The sequence below is a fragment of the Procambarus clarkii genome, chromosome 13 (assembly GCF_040958095.1).
Source record: "Procambarus clarkii isolate CNS0578487 chromosome 13, FALCON_Pclarkii_2.0, whole genome shotgun sequence".
Taxonomy (NCBI): Eukaryota; Metazoa; Arthropoda; class Malacostraca; order Decapoda; family Cambaridae; genus Procambarus; species Procambarus clarkii.
Genome location: NC_091162.1, coordinates 18477905 through 18497078, shown reverse-complemented (window position 1 = coordinate 18497078; position 19174 = coordinate 18477905). Strand labels below are relative to the sequence as shown.

Here is a 19174-nt window from a genome sequence, read left to right as displayed (position 1 = left end):
AAATATCTTCTGTATGTTGATTTTTTTGGTGGTCCAGGAACTTTCCCCTCATAGCATTATGTCTATGGGAAGTCTGGTTCGAGTTACAAATGACCAACTTGAGAGTCTTTGAAATGCATCCCATTCATAAGTTAAAGACTGCCTGTACCTACATAATGATAAATTAGGCAGATTTCACCGCAACAAAGATGGTTTTATTTGCTGCCTTTCTATAAAGAACAAAATTATGTAGCAAATGGTTGTGTGTTTTTATTGGTAAATTGGCAATGTTTTAGTACAGGATTAGAATTGCTTCTCCAAAGGCAAAAAATTTAATTAGCATTTGGAAAATCTTTCTTCGGTTAAAATAAATTTCCAACTATTTTTGTTCAAACGCTCTAGTATTGTGTGATATTTTCTGTACTGTTGCAGAATATTTACTTGTACTGTAATGTTGTATTTTCTTTGAAAGGATGCCAGATATTCGGTCGGTAGCATCAGTACTGGAACCAACAAGTACGTCTAGTGAATGTGTACGTGACCCGACCAGTGTTCAGGCAGTTGTTGCTGCACTTCAGCAGGCTCAGGTTGGCAAGGGGATCAAGAGAGGATCTTGTTATGCAGTAAGTAGTTTTTGCCAGTACTGTATGAATTATGATCCAAGGATTGTACAGTTAACTTGTGTGTGTATAGTATATTGATCTGATCTCTAAATTTACTGTATGTACAGTACATTACTTCTAAATGACACTAGCAGATGAATTTTATACTTTATTATGTTAAAAAATAAAGGTAGAATGTCTTTCTTGGCCATTGTTTATAAGGTATATTTAAAGATGAGCATATATTTATTTCATGGCAGTGTTCCTCTTAAAAATACGTGAATAATGGAACCTCTGTATTAGAACTCAAATAAATAAAAAAATAAATAAAAAAGACCGGCTTGCCAACTTTTACCCCCTCCCCCCCTCTTGATACATTGGTGGAGCACAAGCAAACTGTAAGTGATATCCTTGTAGGGTGGAGCATTTTTCGTTTGTAACTTGAAATGGTTAGGTCCATGGGGCAGACATGGTTAGTCGCTGTTGCTGCTTAAGACCATCAGCCTCTCAGGCTTGCTTCTTATATGTGGTGAGCTTCATACTAATACATTGTGTTTACATCAGCCTTTATAATGGCTGCAGCTTTGTAATGCTGGATGGGTTGTGAAAACTTGATCATTAATGAAAGTGATTGACTTAATGTTTTTCACAAAATTGTGATGGAATGCTGTAACACTGTAAAAGTGTTTGAGTTAGTTTATTTAAAATATATATAGAGTACATGAGTCACAGACAAGGATCTGAGAGGCGCCAGTTGTCTGCCTGAGATCTCACACCTCAAAGCGTTAATGACCTCAAGTGACCTGAGGTCAGATCATGAGAATTTCACCTTGCTTCCGCTAAGCTCTTAATTGTAGTCTGGTAGCCTTCAAACAAGCCGACGTTTAAGGAGTGGCTTGGTAGTGCCGGAGGCTATCTATTTGTGGGCGGAGTTAGCTACTAGGTTCCCCAATATAAACTCGGAGAGCTATCCAGAAAGGAGCATTAATCAAGAGAACAGCAGACGAGCAGAGCAGGGAGGCTGTCGGCCGGCAGGGCGGGAGTCTCTGTCAACTACAGACCCCCCCCCCTCTCTATTCAACTTAGACTCAGTCCTCGGTGAGTGAACATTAAGGTGACTTGGTCGTGTTTACATATGTTGTGTGATGATCAGGGGCAGTCAAGTTGTAGGGTTCTCGAATTCTTGGAGGATGACTCACTTTGAATATTAATCGTTAACATTTTAATTGGATTGCTTAAGTTATGATACTTATCATGAAAAATATAATTGTTGAATTTATTATTTAAATGGTCTTTCACTGTGTTCCTTAGAGTTTTGAGTTGAGGTGAGAAAGCCTCTGTGATTACTGGTTTCATGATTTAATGAGTACATGTTTGGAGTTGATACATGGTAATAACATCTTTTGAGAATATTTTGATACAGGCAAGTTCCATTCCTTGTCTTGTATGTAATGATCATGAATGGATGGTGGCAGCATTTCGTCTTCTACTATCTACTCTTCTACTTCTACTATCTACTCTTCTACTTCTACCTATCTACACCTCTCTCTCTACCCCCTCTCTAAACTCTCACTTTCAACTAATGACCCTCCTCGCTCCTCCCACCTCTCTCCCTCTCACCCCCAAGCCCTCACTAATTACTTCACTATTCATTTCTTTCCTTTCGTTTTCTCTTATACGTTTGTGGCAATGATTCTGTATTCTAGAGTTCTCTCTAGAGTTTCGGGTAACTGATCCAGTTACGACGTCTTGTAGTCTTAGCACCTAGGTAGTCAAATACCTAGGTTTACAAGGTGTTGAACGAGAGAGGCTGCCTTAGGAACTCTGGAGGTGCTCTAGAATAGTTAGCTAACTGAGGACGGGATAACGGACTAGAGAGAGCTGTTTCCCCCGGCCTCGTTAGTTAACTGGGGGGTGGAATAATGGACAAGATAGAGCTATTTCCCCCCACCCCCCGTTTACAATGGTGGCAGCGGTGTTGAACAATGTTTATGTTGGTGTTCTTTTGAACATTGTTCAGTCCCACGTGTCTTTTTGCCGCTCAGGCGCTATCAGGGAGATCTTGACAGGTGTTTATTATTCGCGATTTAGCGAGTTTCTTTTTCAGGTTAGGAGATTGTGATTCTCTGGTGTTGTGTTTAGTGATTTTGTGAGTTTTGTGAAGTTCAGGGAATGTTCACCAGAACTTGCGTGTGTAGTGATTAATGTTAGTAATAAGATTTGGCGATTTGGGAACTTAGCGGTGTTGGTAGTGCAGGTCAGCTGAGTGTGACAGGTGACCTCGCATGTCCCAGGGGGACACCCAGCCACCGCTGGTCTCCAGGTCAGTGGGGAGTGGCAGGTGTAGTTCTTAAATAGATTTTAAGTAGTTTTTAGTGGTTCTGCTCAGATTATTGCGATCGACTGTTTTACTCCATTTGAACGCAATAACCCGAGGTGTACTGGTCTTGTACAGCATGCTAGGGGGAGCCTTAGTATGTCAGTAGACTTCACGTTGGGGACGCTCGACGTTAGATAGTCTGGTCACAGGGGTGGCAACAGTTTGGGGTTGTTGACCGGCGGAGAAGCTAGGGAGACACTCTGGGTCACGTAGGTGGCTGTAGGTTAAGGGTGGGAGTAATGGTTAATTATGTACTTAAGATTAGGAACGGTACAGTTAAGTTTAGGCTAGTGTTTTGTCTATTAGTTTTGATTTTTTTTTTGTGACAAGTTAAAAGTAGTGATGACCTTATTCTCTCTTCTCTAACTTTACTCTGTTACTGTTTTATGTTCCACCAAGTCAATATCATTCAGAGTTAATTGGATTATTAAAAATTGAAGTGTAGTTGTTGCCAGGAGGAGAGCGGTATGATAGGACTGTGTAACCCTATACAAACTACAGGGTCACACAAACATCTTGGGAACACGTATTGTCGCCTTTCTGTTCATTTCACAGGTGGGAGCCAGAAGAGAGGAGAGACGCACATACAGAAGAGGGAGACGGCTGCTGTGTACCACACTCAGGGGCGTTTATCACCACCACCACCATCACCCCAGGGGACCCCCGAGATACAGCCCTCTCGGTCGGTCAACATTGGTCTACCCAGTGGACCCCAAGACGGACGGACCCCAGGGGACCCCAAGACGGACGGACCCCAGTGGACCCCAAGACGGACGGACCCCAGTGGACCCCAGGTCGTTCTGCAGACGACCCCAGACGACCCAGTAAAGATGGAAGAGGAACAACAACGACTCCAGTCTGTCCCACCAACATCGGTCTACCCAGGATGGACCCCAGGACGGACAGACCCCCAATGGACCCCAGGTCGCTTGTCTAAGACCCATGGGAGGAGGAAGAGAGAAGAAAGAAGAGAGAAGAAAGAAGAGAGAAGAAGGAAGAGAGAAGAAAGAAGAGAGAAGAAAGAAGATAAGACAAGCTGAGTGAGACACGATGCCTCGTGTCCCTTGCTGGTATCAGCATCATTGCATGGAGCGTAATTGCAAGACAGGATCGTTTGCCTTAACTGGCCGCCCCTCCTACAAGCATGTTGCTCTGTTGAGTGATTCATCCTGTGTCGTGCGGACTTGATGTGGCTGTCAGAAGTAGCTCTCTGAAGGAGGCGTGCTGGAGCAACAGGGAGGAAGAAGAGTAGGATGGGATTTCTACTGTTGGCAACTATATGAAGGTCTCGAAACTTGTAGTCCCTATAGCTGTGAAGAACCCCAATATACGTCTCTCATGGTGACTGACGTAGGGCCAATTACAGATCAGCTGGGACAACCGAATTCCACGGTCCTGTGCGCAGTTCAAGTAGTAACGGCTTTCGGGTTGACCAAGTGTTGTTGTGCGTTAATGACGGAGAAGCGACGGAGGCAGTTGTGTTGAAGAAATGTGGTACAGGATTATCTACAAGACCAAGCAGTGACGTCGCCCAGCCAGAGACAATGGACGTCTGTCTATATATTTCATTTTTTAGAGTAGGATGATGTATATTTGTTTAGCTAGGATGTATTTTTTTTTTTTTCGTTAATAAAGTTGTTGCACACAGCTAGCTTGCTTTAGCAGTGTTGCAAAAACTTTATTTCGGGGAGAAGGGGAGATGTAACACTGTAAAAGTGTTTGAGTTAGTTTATTTAAAATATATATAGAGTACATGAGTCACAGACAAGGATCTGAGAGGCGCCAGTTGTCTGCCTGAGATCTCACACCTCAAAGCGTTAATGACCTCAAGTGACCTGAGGTCAGATCATGAGAATTTCACCTTGCTTCCGCTAAGCTCTTAATTGTAGTCTGGTAGCCTTCAAACAAGCCGACGTTTAAGGAGTGGCTTGGTAGTGCCGGAGGCTATCTATTTGTGGGCGGAGTTAGCTACTAGGTTCCCCAATATAAACTCGGAGAGCTATCCAGAAAGGAGCATTAATCAAGAGAACAGCAGACGAGCAGAGCAGGGAGGCTGTCGGCCGGCAGGGCGGGAGTCTCTGTCAACTACAGACCCCCCCCCCTCTCTATTCAACTTAGACTCAGTCCTCGGTGAGTGAACATTAAGGTGACTTGGTCGTGTTTACATATGTTGTGTGATGATCAGGGGCAGTCAAGTTGTAGGGTTCTCGAATTCTTGGAGGATGACTCACTTTGAATATTAATCGTTAACATTTTAATTGGATTGCTTAAGTTATGATACTTATCATGAAAAATATAATTGTTGAATTTATTATTTAAATGGTCTTTCACTGTGTTCCTTAGAGTTTTGAGTTGAGGTGAGAAAGCCTCTGTGATTACTGGTTTCATGATTTAATGAGTACATGTTTGGAGTTGATACATGGTAATAACATCTTTTGAGAATATTTTGATACAGGCAAGTTCCATTCCTTGTCTTGTATGTAATGATCATGAATGGATGGTGGCAGCATTTCGTCTTCTACTATCTACTCTTCTACTTCTACTATCTACTCTTCTACTTCTACCTATCTACACCTCTCTCTCTACCCCCTCTCTAAACTCTCACTTTCAACTAATGACCCTCCTCGCTCCTCCCACCTCTCTCCCTCTCACCCCCAAGCCCTCACTAATTACTTCACTATTCATTTCTTTCCTTTCGTTTTCTCTTATACGTTTGTGGCAATGATTCTGTATTCTAGAGTTCTCTCTAGAGTTTCGGGTAACTGATCCAGTTACGACGTCTTGTAGTCTTAGCACCTAGGTAGTCAAATACCTAGGTTTACAAGGTGTTGAACGAGAGAGGCTGCCTTAGGAACTCTGGAGGTGCTCTAGAATAGTTAGCTAACTGAGGACGGGATAACGGACTAGAGAGAGCTGTTTCCCCCGGCCTCGTTAGTTAACTGGGGGGTGGAATAATGGACAAGATAGAGCTATTTCCCCCCACCCCCCGTTACAATGCCATTGGTGAAAAATTTGTGTGAATAGACAGCTTGTATGACTATATGAGTTTGAGAAACCTTGTAGTAAATTCAGGAGTGTAGTGATTTAGATGAATGTCTTTTTGGAATGAATTTATCGAGCAATTAACCCTTGGACAGCAGCTGTAGAAAAATGGTTATTTCTGCCTATGTGAAAAATTAAATTTGAAGAATTTAATTTAATTGACATTAAATTGAGCAATGATTGTGGTGTTAGGAGGATATCTGTAGTGAACTTGTAGCCATTGTCATACCATTAGTCATTCATACCTTTTTTTAGCCTGGCCTGGAGTCAGGCTTTTCTGGTGATGATTTCATCATTAAGGCAGTTCCCTGAAGCAAAACCAACACAATTTGATGACCTAACCATCACAACTTGATTGGTATGGCATCTACAGGAACCTGTCTAGTTACCTTCTAAAACTTCAACCTTTGTTTCAGAAGTATTTCTTACATTTAGTGGAAGAAAGTTGAAAAGCCATGGGCCTCTGAAATTCATAATGGTCTTTGATTCTGCTTATAGCCACTCTACTCTTCACTTTGTCTGTAATAGAATAAGAAATCATGAAAGATGTGGAGTTTAAAATTCAGTATATCCTAAGATTGAGAAGGGTTTAATCGAGACGGTCTTATTGAACAAATAGATAATAGAGTACAGTATAATGAAGTAAATTTAAAGATAAGCATAGAGGAAAGCCAAGTACATTGATAGATGCATTTCTGATTAAGAATGCAGTTAGTCTGATGAGTTTACAAGGAGTAGAGAAAAAGGGTACATACAGTAGAAAGTTAAGAGTGAAACCGACATCTTTTCCTGACCGTCTCTCGGTAGCTTCGCAGTGTGTGTTGGTTCTGGTACCATAGACACATCCACAAAACTTCCAGGCCTTTGGACTTGTGCAAGCTTTACCCAACACCAGGACCAGATTCCTGTGTGCTCAAATGAGGCAATGGAGAGAGGGAGGGAGGGGGGGGAGGATAGGGATATGAGATATACAGTACCTTTGTACCTCAGAACCAAGTAAAACCACTCTGACAGGACAGGCGAAGCAAAACAAATTATGTATCTTTGATCAGAGAGAGAGAGAAGCTGGAAGTAGTGGAAGTGGTAACTTGCCTAATGTCAATAAACCCTCTACTAGTATTTAGGCATGCCACCAGACAGCAGCTCGGGTCACCCAAGGGTTCAACCTACCTCCTTGTCTCACACATCCCTGATACCAACCACTCCTCTACTCCTCTGTCAACCTGTCCTCACACTAGGCTGTTGAAAGTAGCGACCGTCCTCCACAGATGCATTCATCAATTTTAACATGCTGTGTATTAACACTTTGCACACCTGGTGCACGTGCGCCTCAACCCACCCCAAGGTAGGCCTGGCGTTTCCTGGGCACGTGCACCCACACTAACAAGTACTCTTTCCAGTGTTCTGATCTCAATTTTTGAGCTACGTCGTTTATTTTGGTATCAAATTGTTTGAAATCTAAGGGCACATATTTTAAAACTAGTACCATAATAATCAATTAAATAATTCCATAATTAAATGGAATTTTAACAAATATTTTAATTTGGGATGTGCATCACCACGATTATTTATAATCTTTCCAGTGTTCTGACTTCTACTGTCGTGCTACGTCGTTCATTATGGTATTAAATTGTTCCCAATCTAAAGGCCCACATTTTAAGATTAGTCACACAATGATAGAATAAAAATATAATTTTGACATATTTTAAATTTTGAGGCAACATGCATCACCAATGGACATCGGTCAATTTATTTATTGACACAGACTGCATCGCCGCCGGACGAAAGTGTTAAATATTGAGTTGTTCTCATATATAAATTAATATTATTATACCAAAAAATTTTGTTTATAGTTAGGTATAGGTTAGGTTAGGTGTTTGGGTTCTGTTGGCAAGTATTTGTATTTGAAGTACGTGGGTGAAGCATTTTATAGAATTGTGGTTCGAACAGAGGACGTAAGCGAAACACTTGTTCTGGAAGTGTTCAGACATCATCAGTTGCGAGTCGTGCTTAATTAAACCGCTTTTCATTTGTAAACAGGGGGTTTGGCAGCTGGATTAACAAGCTTGATCTTTATATGTGAGGACGAGCTGCCTCTGTGAGGGCCACCTCTGGTTTTTAAGCTAATTGGGATTAGCATTCCTTAGGACTTGATAGGGATCCTCTGAAGGGAGATGTTCAGTTTGACCAGCTGGTTGTGCATTGTTCCCACTGTCACTTTTGTCCAGCATTATTTTAGTGTAACTCGCTCTCTATGCTGCTGCTGCTGCTCTCTTTGTTATTCCAATTTTCTTGGTTCCTTGTCCCAGGACCAGGTTATCTGTCAGGTGGTTTGATTTGGCCAGTCTCGTGTATCCGTATACACATGATGTGCGCAAGTATGCTGTTATTACTGCTTTCTTTGCTAATGTACCATGTTAAATATTTCGGCTCAGGGTATCGTAGTACGACAGTGTACTGAACCCCTAAATGACCTGAGGTGCCATTTGGTGATGTGGTTGGATACAAGTTTATAGTAGACATTAGGGAAATTACAGCTTCCCTTGTTTCCTCCTTTTCTCTACTTAATCAAGATACAGTGGTACCTCGCATAACGATTGCCCCAAAAGACGAATATTTTGGGTAACGAACGGCCCGATCGGCGTCAAATCGTCCCGTATGACGAACGCTGGTTTGAGTAACGTCAACACCACATGGTGGGGTCCCGCTGCTGCTTGCACATTCTTAGACGCCTCCGACGATGCACATAAATTATGTTGTTCTTGTTTAAAGATGCTAATGATGCTGGGATATAAAAGGGTGACTGCTGAGATGTTGCAAAGCATTGACGTTTTTGTAGGAAAAAAGAATTGAAATATCTGATATACAACAAATGTCAAAAAAGTTCGTTCGGTGTTCGGCAGGTAGGCTGCTCCATTATAACAATCTTTCTTTGTTTCAAATGTGTTCCATTTGTTTTTTATTTGTCATTTACGTCTCAATAATGGAGAAGCCTACCTTACATACACTGAATAAACCATTATGACATTTTCCTTTCTTCAAATGTGTTCAATATTTATTTTTCATTTGTCTTATAGCAAAAGGTTCGTTCGGTGGTCGGCAGGTAGGCTGCTCCATGTTTCTTACATACAAAAAAACGTAAATAATAAAAAAAATGAAGAATTTTGAAAACCAGTACAAATGTCAAAAAGGTTCGTTTGGTGGTCTACAGGTCGACTGCTCCATGTTTCTTAAAAAAAAAAAAAAAAACGAAAAATAAAAGAACTGTTGAAACAATTTGGAAAATGGACAAATGTCATAAAGGTTCGTTCAGTGTTTGTCGGGTAGGCTGCTCCATTATTGAGACGTAAGTGATAAATACAAAACAAATGGAACACATTTGAAACAAAGAAAGATTGTCATAATGGAGCAGCCTACCCAACAAACACTGAACGAACCTTTTGCTATAACGAATATGAAAGACAAGGGCTGCTGGCTGGGTTAGTAGTGCGTGAGCAACCATTTGTAGCACACGTGCCTCTGGCTCTCAAACACCTGTCCCACACGGTGTTGAAAGACTGTACTCAGTCAGTGCAATTCAGACCCTATTGTTTGAAGAACATAAGGGTCATAACATTGGTGAAGCTAGGCGCAATAAGGGCTTAACACAACGGTCGGATGCCAGTGATACAGCACCTATGAGGATGATACAGCGAGCGTATCCAGGTATAGCTCTGAGCCCCACCCTTGCCATCTCTAATGTATATAGATGATACATAGATGAATCGTTTTCTGCGTTCAGTGATGATGCATCTGATACAAGTAGCATAGATGAACAGTGTTAGCGGCTTCCATGGTGGTGGTGTTCATTGATATTTTTAAGAATACCTGAATCTTTTCCTGACTGATGGACACTCTTTGAGGCTAGCTGAATCTCTTCCTGACTGATGGACACTCTTTGAGGCTAGCTGAATCTCTTCCTGTGTGGGACCTTACAAAGCGATCTTTTCAAGACTACCTTACAAATTGAGCTTTTCCTATAATCGTTTCAATACTACTTTATGCTTTACAAGCTTGGCTACATACCACCTACAAGTACTAAAGCCAAGGGTGCACACGAGTGCGTTATTTGCAAGCACACAGAACGATGAAACAGGAAACAAAAATCTATCTGTAGCTGGTGCAAGGAGAGCAAAGTCGCGCTGTGTACCATGGACTACTTCGTTGACTATTATGCACCTCCAAAGTACTGAGTGTGTAATACAGTGTGTTACTGTGTAAATAGTATGTGAAACTGTACATATTGTAATATTAGTGAATTTTTACCACGTAATATTGTGACAATAAACATTTATTGTGGACACATTACTGACACATGTATCACAGTTTCATGGAAAATTATGAACATTCTACTGTATACATATTGTAAAGGACACAAATATGCATCATATACGATAAAAGAAACAAATAAAACCGCATTGGAAATGCATAGGAAAAATATTTGAAAATATATTTGTGGCAACTCGCAGTGCTTGAATGGCCTGCGCGACCGTGTCTGGGAGCTTCACACACGGGCGACCAGCCCCTGATGACGTCACAGCGCACCTTGTCCACGCCCTCACAGCCAAAGTAAGTGGAATTTGGTAATTATCTTTACATAGACATGTTCAGGGACGGTAATTTATCATTTTACAAAGAAAAATTATATTTTGGGGAACATTTGATGTCATGCACACTGGGGGAATTTCACAATAAACACAGTGCATCACACTGGTTACATGGAGGACACTCGTTTTGTATGACGTCCGTTTCGCATGACGAATATGGAACGGATTAAATTCGTTATGCGAGGTACCACTGTACTTTGTTGGTTTTGCTTTGCTTATATCTGCTGGGTGGTTTTACTCAGTTTGAGTACATTAGATTCTGGTCCTGGTGTTTGGTGGGCCCTGGTTATCTTGAGATGATTTCGGGGCAGTTTTGTGGATATTTGATACCAGAGCCAATGTGCCAGAAAGTTTGAAATCACACACGAAAGGGCATTTCATTACATTGAGGGCTTGATTTTAATTCTTTTGTTTCTCTTCTCTTTATTGAGCTGATACAGCCTTATGTCATGAGACAGAAAATCAGGTAAAAGAAATTAATGTGCATGTATGTAACTTAGGTTATCTAAATACATGTACAGAATATAATGTAATTATGTACATACTGTAATGTTATAATTACAATGTAAATATTATACAATAATATTACCACCTCAATAAGTATAAATATGGCTTACTATATAAATACAGGTAGTGAGAATTGTAATTTTATCCAAATTTAGTACAGTGATTATAAATGGTAGCCCATCTTCCTGAAACAATAGTATTTTCAGTAACAGTTTTGTTGAAAGTACAGTATCAGTAAGTAATTTATTATTATTATTATTATTATTATTATTATTATTATTATTATTATTATTATTATTATTATTATTTATTTTCTACCACAGACGTGGCCACACAGTTACAATGCTAGTGGTGGGCAGCCCAAAAATTCATGTTTGGTATTGTTGAATTTGGCAAAATGGGAAAACCTTTTAACATGCATAAATATAGAATTTACCTTAACCTCTCCTAGCCATCCAAGGCCTAATTCACATTTAGGATGAACAGTATATTGTACAGATATTGCCTAGGAATGTTTAACTTTGGCCTTTATCTTATTTTTTCCAGACTATAAAATTATAAGTACAAAAGGTGAACTTTTTTGGTGGTTGTTACTTTCAATCAAATAGTTACTATAAGTATTATCATTTCAGGAGGACGGGCTGATGACTGACACACACACACACACACACACACACACACACACACACACACACACACACACACACACACACACACACACACACACACACTTGATTGTTTATTAGCTGGCTAGACATGGCATAAGTTGTCATGAGTGGCATAAAGTGTAAAAAATGTAATATTAATTTGAATGTGTTTACAGGAGCCCGAGGACTTGAGCAAGAGGCAGAAGTGCAGCACTACAGGCACGGTTGTTTCATCCTCCATGCCTATCAACTATTCTAGGTAAGCTGTCTCTCTTTTGAAACCTTAAGGGGCCCAGGAGACCGATTTCTCAACCTTCCTCAAACACTTTATTATGAAACACTGAACAAACTCTGAAACTTTTTTTTTGCATAATCTGTGTGGTAAGTGCTTCAACTTTTAATAATGGTTCAATATCATAACATGAACATGGGGAAAAAATATATATTTAAAAAAATTGAAAAGTCACAATTTCAAGTTATGCTGATGAATTAAATATTTCACCCATTTTTATTTTATTCATTATGGGCTCAGAATGGCATATAACGTTCATTTTCCTCAATTAAAAATTGAGTTTGAGAGTATAGTTACTGTAAAAAAAAAAAAAAGTAACTTTGGCCTTCAAAATATGCGCAAAATTTAGATGCAAAAATTTATAAGTCCCAAAGTTATAGGTTTATGAATAAACACAATTGAAGAAACCTTAGAACTAAGAAGATTGCACATACATAAAAATGGTGAGAATCGCTCAAACTGAATTTAACGGCTTGTCTCAAAGTTGAAAATCTTGTTCATGGAGAAAAATGAAGGCAAACTTCTCAATAATAAATATAGTAGTTCGAATTTATGTCATATCTTGTAAGTTTTAATCAATGTTGCTTAGAATTCATACTCGAATATGTGAAAGTTATAGATCAATATGTATTGAAATAAATTCAAGAAAAAATATACCCCTAAAAAAAAATATAGGGATAAGGATAATGGGTTAATAAGGATAATGAGTATATTTTTAAATAAGTGATAATGCCCTCATTTGGTCCCTATTCTTCAATACAACCTAAAGAGACCGAAAATAGCGTTTGAGTGAGAGTTTTGAGCGTTGTGTGTTAAGTTGGTAGAGGAACACAGCGAAGAACTGACCACCGAAGAACTCCTAGCCTTTCACAAGGAGCAGCAACAAGAGGCAGCTGAGGAAATTTCTTCAGGGGAGGCAGTACAGAATGTCCCTTCCTCAACAATTAAGAAGTGGTGTAGACTATGAGAAGAAATGCAAACTTTTATTGAAACGACTCGCCCAGAGCAAGCTGTAGTAGGCCGTTGCCTTAACCTTTTTAATGACACTGTGATGCCTCGCTACAGACAAGTGTTACAACATAGGGAAAAATAAGTCTCCATGGAAAGGTTTTTAGTAAGAAAAACAAACAGTGAGCCAAAAGCAGGTCCTAGTGGTATGCAGACAAAATGTAGGAGAGTAAGTGACCCAGAGAATTCATCACTGCCTGATGTTATAATGGAAGGGGACTCCCCTTCCAAACACTAACACCTCTCCCCCCCCCACCTCCTCACCATCTTCCATACGCCAACAAGAGTCGCCAATAAAGGTACGCAATAACTTGTACACACTTTAACTAAAGATTTGGGTGAATTAGGTATAAAATTTACCTCGAAGTTATTATTTTTGGGAGAGTGAAACGGATTAATTCAATTTACATTATTTCTTATGGGAAAATTCGTTTTGGTTTACAAATTTTTGGGTTACGAACCATTGATGGGAACAAATTAAATTCGTAACGAAGGGGCTACTGTATTCTTCTTCTTTTGCTTTTGTGCGTCGGACAGGTGCTTGCATCTCTTTATCACTGCATTATCCTTCAGTTCCAGTTAATAATAGGTGTTCTCCTTATAATCATATTTTTTTTTTAATCATTTAAAATCCATTTCTTAACATATTGGGATGAAATTTTCACAACACTGTTGCCAAATAATTGGAGATTTGTATAAAATTTTTAAGTAATTTTCATTAAATTCAATTTTTTTGGGGTCTCCCAGCCCCTTAATCAAGTGGGGATAAAACTATTAGGTGAGTGCCCACAAGGAAATATAATAAAACAGTTACAAAGGCAAGCATCGTAATGGAAGTAGAATGAACTCCAGAAAGTTGGGACGGTGTGAGTATATTGTGCTCTACCTGTAACTGGGACAGTGTGAGTATATTGTGCTCTACCTGTAACTGGGACGGTGTGAGTATATTGTGCTCTACCTGTAACTGGGACGGTGTGAGTATATTGTGCTCTACCTGTAACTGGGACAGTGTGAGTATATTGTGCTCTACCTGTAACTGGGACGGTGTGAGTATATTGTGCTCTACCTGTAACTGGGACGGTGTGAGTATATTGTGCTCTACCTGTAACTGGGACGGTGTGAGTATATTGTGCTCTACCTGTAACTGGGACAGTGTGAGTATATTGTGCTCTACCTGTAACTGGGACGGTGTGAGTATATTGTGCTCTACCTGTAACTGGGACGGTGTGAGTATATTGTGCTCTACCTGTAACTGGGACGGTGTGAGTATATTGTGCTCTACCTGTAACTGGGACGGTGTGAGTATATTGTGCTCTACCTGTAACTGGGACGGTGTGAGTATATTGTGCTCTACCTGTAACTGGGACGGTGTGAGTATATTGTGCTCTACCTGTAACTGGGACGGTGTGAGTATATTGTGCTCTACCTGTAACTGGGACGGTGTGAGTATATTGTGCTCTACCTGTAACTGGGACGGTGTGAGTATATTGCGCTCTACCTGTAACTGGGACGGTGTGAGTATATTGTGCTCTACCTGTAACTGGGACGGTGTGAGTATATTGTGCTCTACCTGTAACTGGGACGGTGTGAGTATATTGTGCTCTACCTGTAACTGGGACGGTGTGAGTATATTGTGCTCTACCTGTAACTGGGATGGTGTGAGTATATTGTGCTCTACCTGTAACTGGGACGGTGTGAGTATATTGTGCTCTACCTGTAACTGGGACGGTGTGAGTATATTGTGCTCTACCTGTAACTGGGACGGTGTGAGTATATTGTGCTCTACCTGTAACTGGGACGGTGTGAGTATATTGTGCTCTACCTGTAACTGGGACGGTGTGAGTATATTGTGCTCTACCTGTAACTGGGACGGTGTGAGTATATTGCGCTCTACCTGTAACTGGGACGGTGTGAGTATATTGTGCTCTACCTGTAACTGGGACGGTGTGAGTATATTGTGCTCTACCTGTAACTGGGACGGTGTGAGTATATTGCGCTCTACCTGTAACTGGGACGGTGTGAGTATATTGTGCTCTACCTGTAACTGGGACGGTGTGAGTATATTGTGCTCTACCTGTAACTACAAGTAGGTAATAACATTAAAGCTCTTGACAGCATTTAACTATTTAACTGAGCTTGTCCAACCCCATTCAACCTCATCACTCTCCTGAAGCCTTCTCTAATAACAATTATCTTCATAAGTAGTCTCATATGATTGATTAGATATCAATATATAATCAGAATAATGATTTGTTTTTGTTTTCTACAGTATATGATTCCTGTCATTGCAAAGGTGAGTTGTTTGCATGCTCCATTAAGGGGGCGTCACCTTGGTCATTTCAAAGTTGTTCAATGTCAACCAATATTATTTTACTAGTTGTATATGAAAAGTGCTGAAATTGTCCCAAGTTTCAGTACTGCAGCATAAATAGAAAGGGAGATTTTTTTTTTTTCAACGTTTTTTACACATTTTCAAGTTCACACTTCAGAACACACGTTTCAGATATAATTATTCTGTGACACTTTTCTGACACATTAGCATATAATAAAGGACCTTGAGATATAGAATTTCCAAAACATCTTTATTTTTCCTATTACAAATGTTCAAAGTTCCCAAAATTTTTTTTGCAAATATAGTATGTTTATTGCTATTATAAAATCAATAAATGAACTTAGAGAAAAATGAAAGCTCTCCAATGTAGAGACATGCCCTCCACATATACTGTGTAAGTTTCATGTAAATTGAATAAAAAATGAATCAGTTTTGTAAACATTTGTGTCAATTGAAAAAAAAAACCAGAAATGAATAAAGTCTAAGGTTCTAAAATCTGTGGCTGAGGTTGACATCAACCAATTTTCTCCAAAATTGGCGTCCTTACAGATAGGCTTACGTACAGTCAGGTCTGTAAGTTTGATGCAAATCGCCCGAAAAAAAAAAAAAAAAATCTTAAATTTTTTTTCAATTAAACTAATTATAATATTTGTTTAATATATGCCATTGTGATAGCAAAGAGTCATAGCTATGATTTCAGTTGACACTTTTGATTGATAATCGATTTTGACCATTTTGGCATAATTTTCACAACTACTTCAATATTTTTTTTCTCCCTTCCTATTTATTCTACGATGCTGAAACTTGGACCAGATGAAACACTTTTCATATAGAACTTGTCAAAAAAGTTTGATTGAAATCGAAAGAGTTTTCATTTGTTGCATTTTTAGGGCAAATTGGAACCTGAGGCCCCCTTAAGTTAAGTTAATTGCCGTTATAGTCTTACATAATGTTTAGTTTGGTATGCAGGCAAAGAGTCACAATAACGTGGCTAAAGTAAGTTGACCAGACCACACACTAGAAGGTGAAGGGACACTAATGTTTTCGGTCCGTCCTGGACCATTCTCAAGTCGATTGTGAGAATCGACTTGAGAATGGTCCAGGACGGACCGAAACGTCATCGTCCCTTCACCTTCTAGTGTGTGGTCTGGTCAATTTAGTTTGGTATTGTAGACAGTAAAATTAACCTGATCCCTGTTGAATGATAATTTTGATTATGGAATGTACGTACTATAATGTTGCAACTCTCTTATAGGGATTACATGGAAGAGGGTCAGAACTGCAGCAGTAACGGCACCACAGGTGGAGGTGGGGAGAAACGTGCACTAGACTTGAGTCCCAGTGCTCAGGGAAACTCACGACAGCTGAGTCCAGAGAACAAGAAGCGATGTGTCCTAGATCCAATGATGGCATCATTTTCATCTTCCAAACATATTGTGGAACTTGGAATGCTTCGGGTATGTTTCTACGTGTACTGTGTGGGAGGGCGGAGGGTTAATGGGTGTGTGTGTACTCTTCTGGTTGAACTTTGGCTCTTTGATCCCATCTCTCCGCTGTGTGTGTGTGTGTGTGGGGGTGGGGAGGGGTGTTTAAAATGTGAGGGCCATGCAAAATTTTCCATTCCATGACATCTAATAATTTTGTATTTGAATAACAATTTGGTTTTTGTTTTATTTTTATAAAGCATATTATTATCCAAACAACAAATTGGAATAATTTTAAAACTATAATGCATGTTTAACTGAGCTGGGAGAGTATTATAAGGTGTATTGTATTTAAACATTTTTGCCTTTCTTAATAATTTCATAATGCTTTAGTTACTTTAATAGGGTAGTATATCTAGCATTCCATCATTTATACTGTACTTTGTCTTTTCAATTCCTTGTATTTAACACACACTACCTGCTCCAGCTCAACATCAAACTTTGCTCAAATGTTTTAGAAACAAAATGTTCAAATACATTTTAACATTTTCGTGTCCTCGGCTTGCATGCCCCAGCCCACCCGTAGGTGGGCCTGGCGTTTCCCATGCTTGCACATCCACACTAAAATGTGTATACTCGTTTTCAGTTTTCTCACGTCAATTTTCATGATACATTGTTCATCTTGGTATCAAATTGTTCGCAATAGAATTCTCTAAAGGGATTTAGAGAAAGATAATGCATTTGGAGGAAACTCGATAAATTTTTTATACCAAACCGAAAGAGATTTCAAAAGGAGGAGCATAGAGAATGTATGGAACTGGATGCCAGACCCACTTGCATACCAGAATTACAGATACAATTACACACCAAAGAGGAACTACAACTATGACAGGCAACTGCCCTAGAACAATCAGTACTGGTCAGAACAAGCTCAATATGTCCACGCTCAATGGGTTTGACGAAAAGTCTCCCAGTCGAACTATCCCTAATAGAGTAACCTCATTCATCTTTGCCAATATACAAGGACTAAAAATGAAAACAAACAACAAAGTTCAATTCATAAATGGCCTCCTCACGGAGTCAAATAAAGTATTTGGAGCTTTCACAGAAACCCATGCAGGGGAATTCTTGGACACCAAGATCTGGATTCCAGAGTATAACCTATACAGGTGTGATAGGGTAATTAGGTCACATGGAGGAGTGAGTCTGTATATTAGGGAAGGCCTCGTATGCTCGGAGCTCCTTAACGTGACAAATGAGGTGATAGAGGTACTGGGAGTAAAAATAGAGAAAATAAACTTAGTTATTATTCTAATATACAAACCGCCAGATGCAACGACTGAGGAATTCATAGAAAAGATAAACAAAAGTAGAGATAATTTGGAGAATTGATAGCCTTGATAATTTGGAGAACCCGATACCTGATATTATCTTCCTAGATGACTTCAACTTGCCAAGTACTAAGATGGAGAATAGCAAACAATAATATTATACCAGGAAATATATCGGGACCTAATTATGTCAGCAATAGGATGATGTGCTTTAGAGTCATCAGAACGTTTACTGTCGGAGTATGGACGATGCATTTCAGCGTCGTTGGAACGCGAACGTCCTCATTATATAAATAAGCAAAATCTCGTATAATTTGAACTCAACATTGTAGATTTTGTTATTCTGGTGAAGTGTAGGAATTTGCTCATTATCTGTCAAGGGTCATTATGACACCGTGATGGAGACCAGGATCTGAAAAATATGTATACAGAGATGGTGTGCATTCTAGTGCATTTCCCTTCCTCTGTGTATACAGAGATGGTAGTGTGTATTCCAGTGCATTACCCCCCTCCCCCTTCCCCCCAAGAAATCTTTGGACATATACGAGAGAACATAAATGTATAGGAGATGGCATGTAATTGAAAGAAAATGCATAGTCGTGTTTCTCACAACCTGGTGTCCACCAGATTACAGTCACTGGCTAAAACACTACATTCAGAATTTTGATAATGATATAGATGAAAATAAATTGGAAATGCAAACTAAGACACTATTATAAATTATTATTAGTGCCCAAAACAGCAGAAACTGAACATTGCCATTATTCTTCTTTACCCAGTTCTTGAAAAAGAATACTAACAAGTCCACCACTATGCATGATATCTCGTATATTAAATTTCTTAAAATATTTTCCCTAAATATGTATTACATCTTTAATTATAGTTTCCATAGTTTCCCTTTGCTTTTGGGTATAATGTGCCATCATACAAAGTACAAAATGGTCACTTATTCCTTTATGAGAATACAGTAATTAATTTTAACCA

The 19174-nt window shown here is 39.5% G+C and overlaps 1 protein-coding gene across 2 annotated transcripts in view; it reads left to right on the top strand.

Annotated features, from left to right (window-relative positions):
- LOC123757225 (uncharacterized) overlaps positions 1–19174 on the top strand; it is a 45633-nt gene that overhangs the window by 9078 nt on the left and 17381 nt on the right. For both annotated transcript variants that reach the window (XM_045740716.2, XM_069323755.1), the window contains exons 4-6: positions 452–602; positions 11980–12062; positions 16691–16892. In XM_045740716.2, the coding sequence (XP_045596672.2) occupies positions 452–602; positions 11980–12062; positions 16691–16892 (436 nt within the window). The remainder of the gene's footprint in view (positions 1–451; positions 603–11979; positions 12063–16690; positions 16893–19174) is intronic.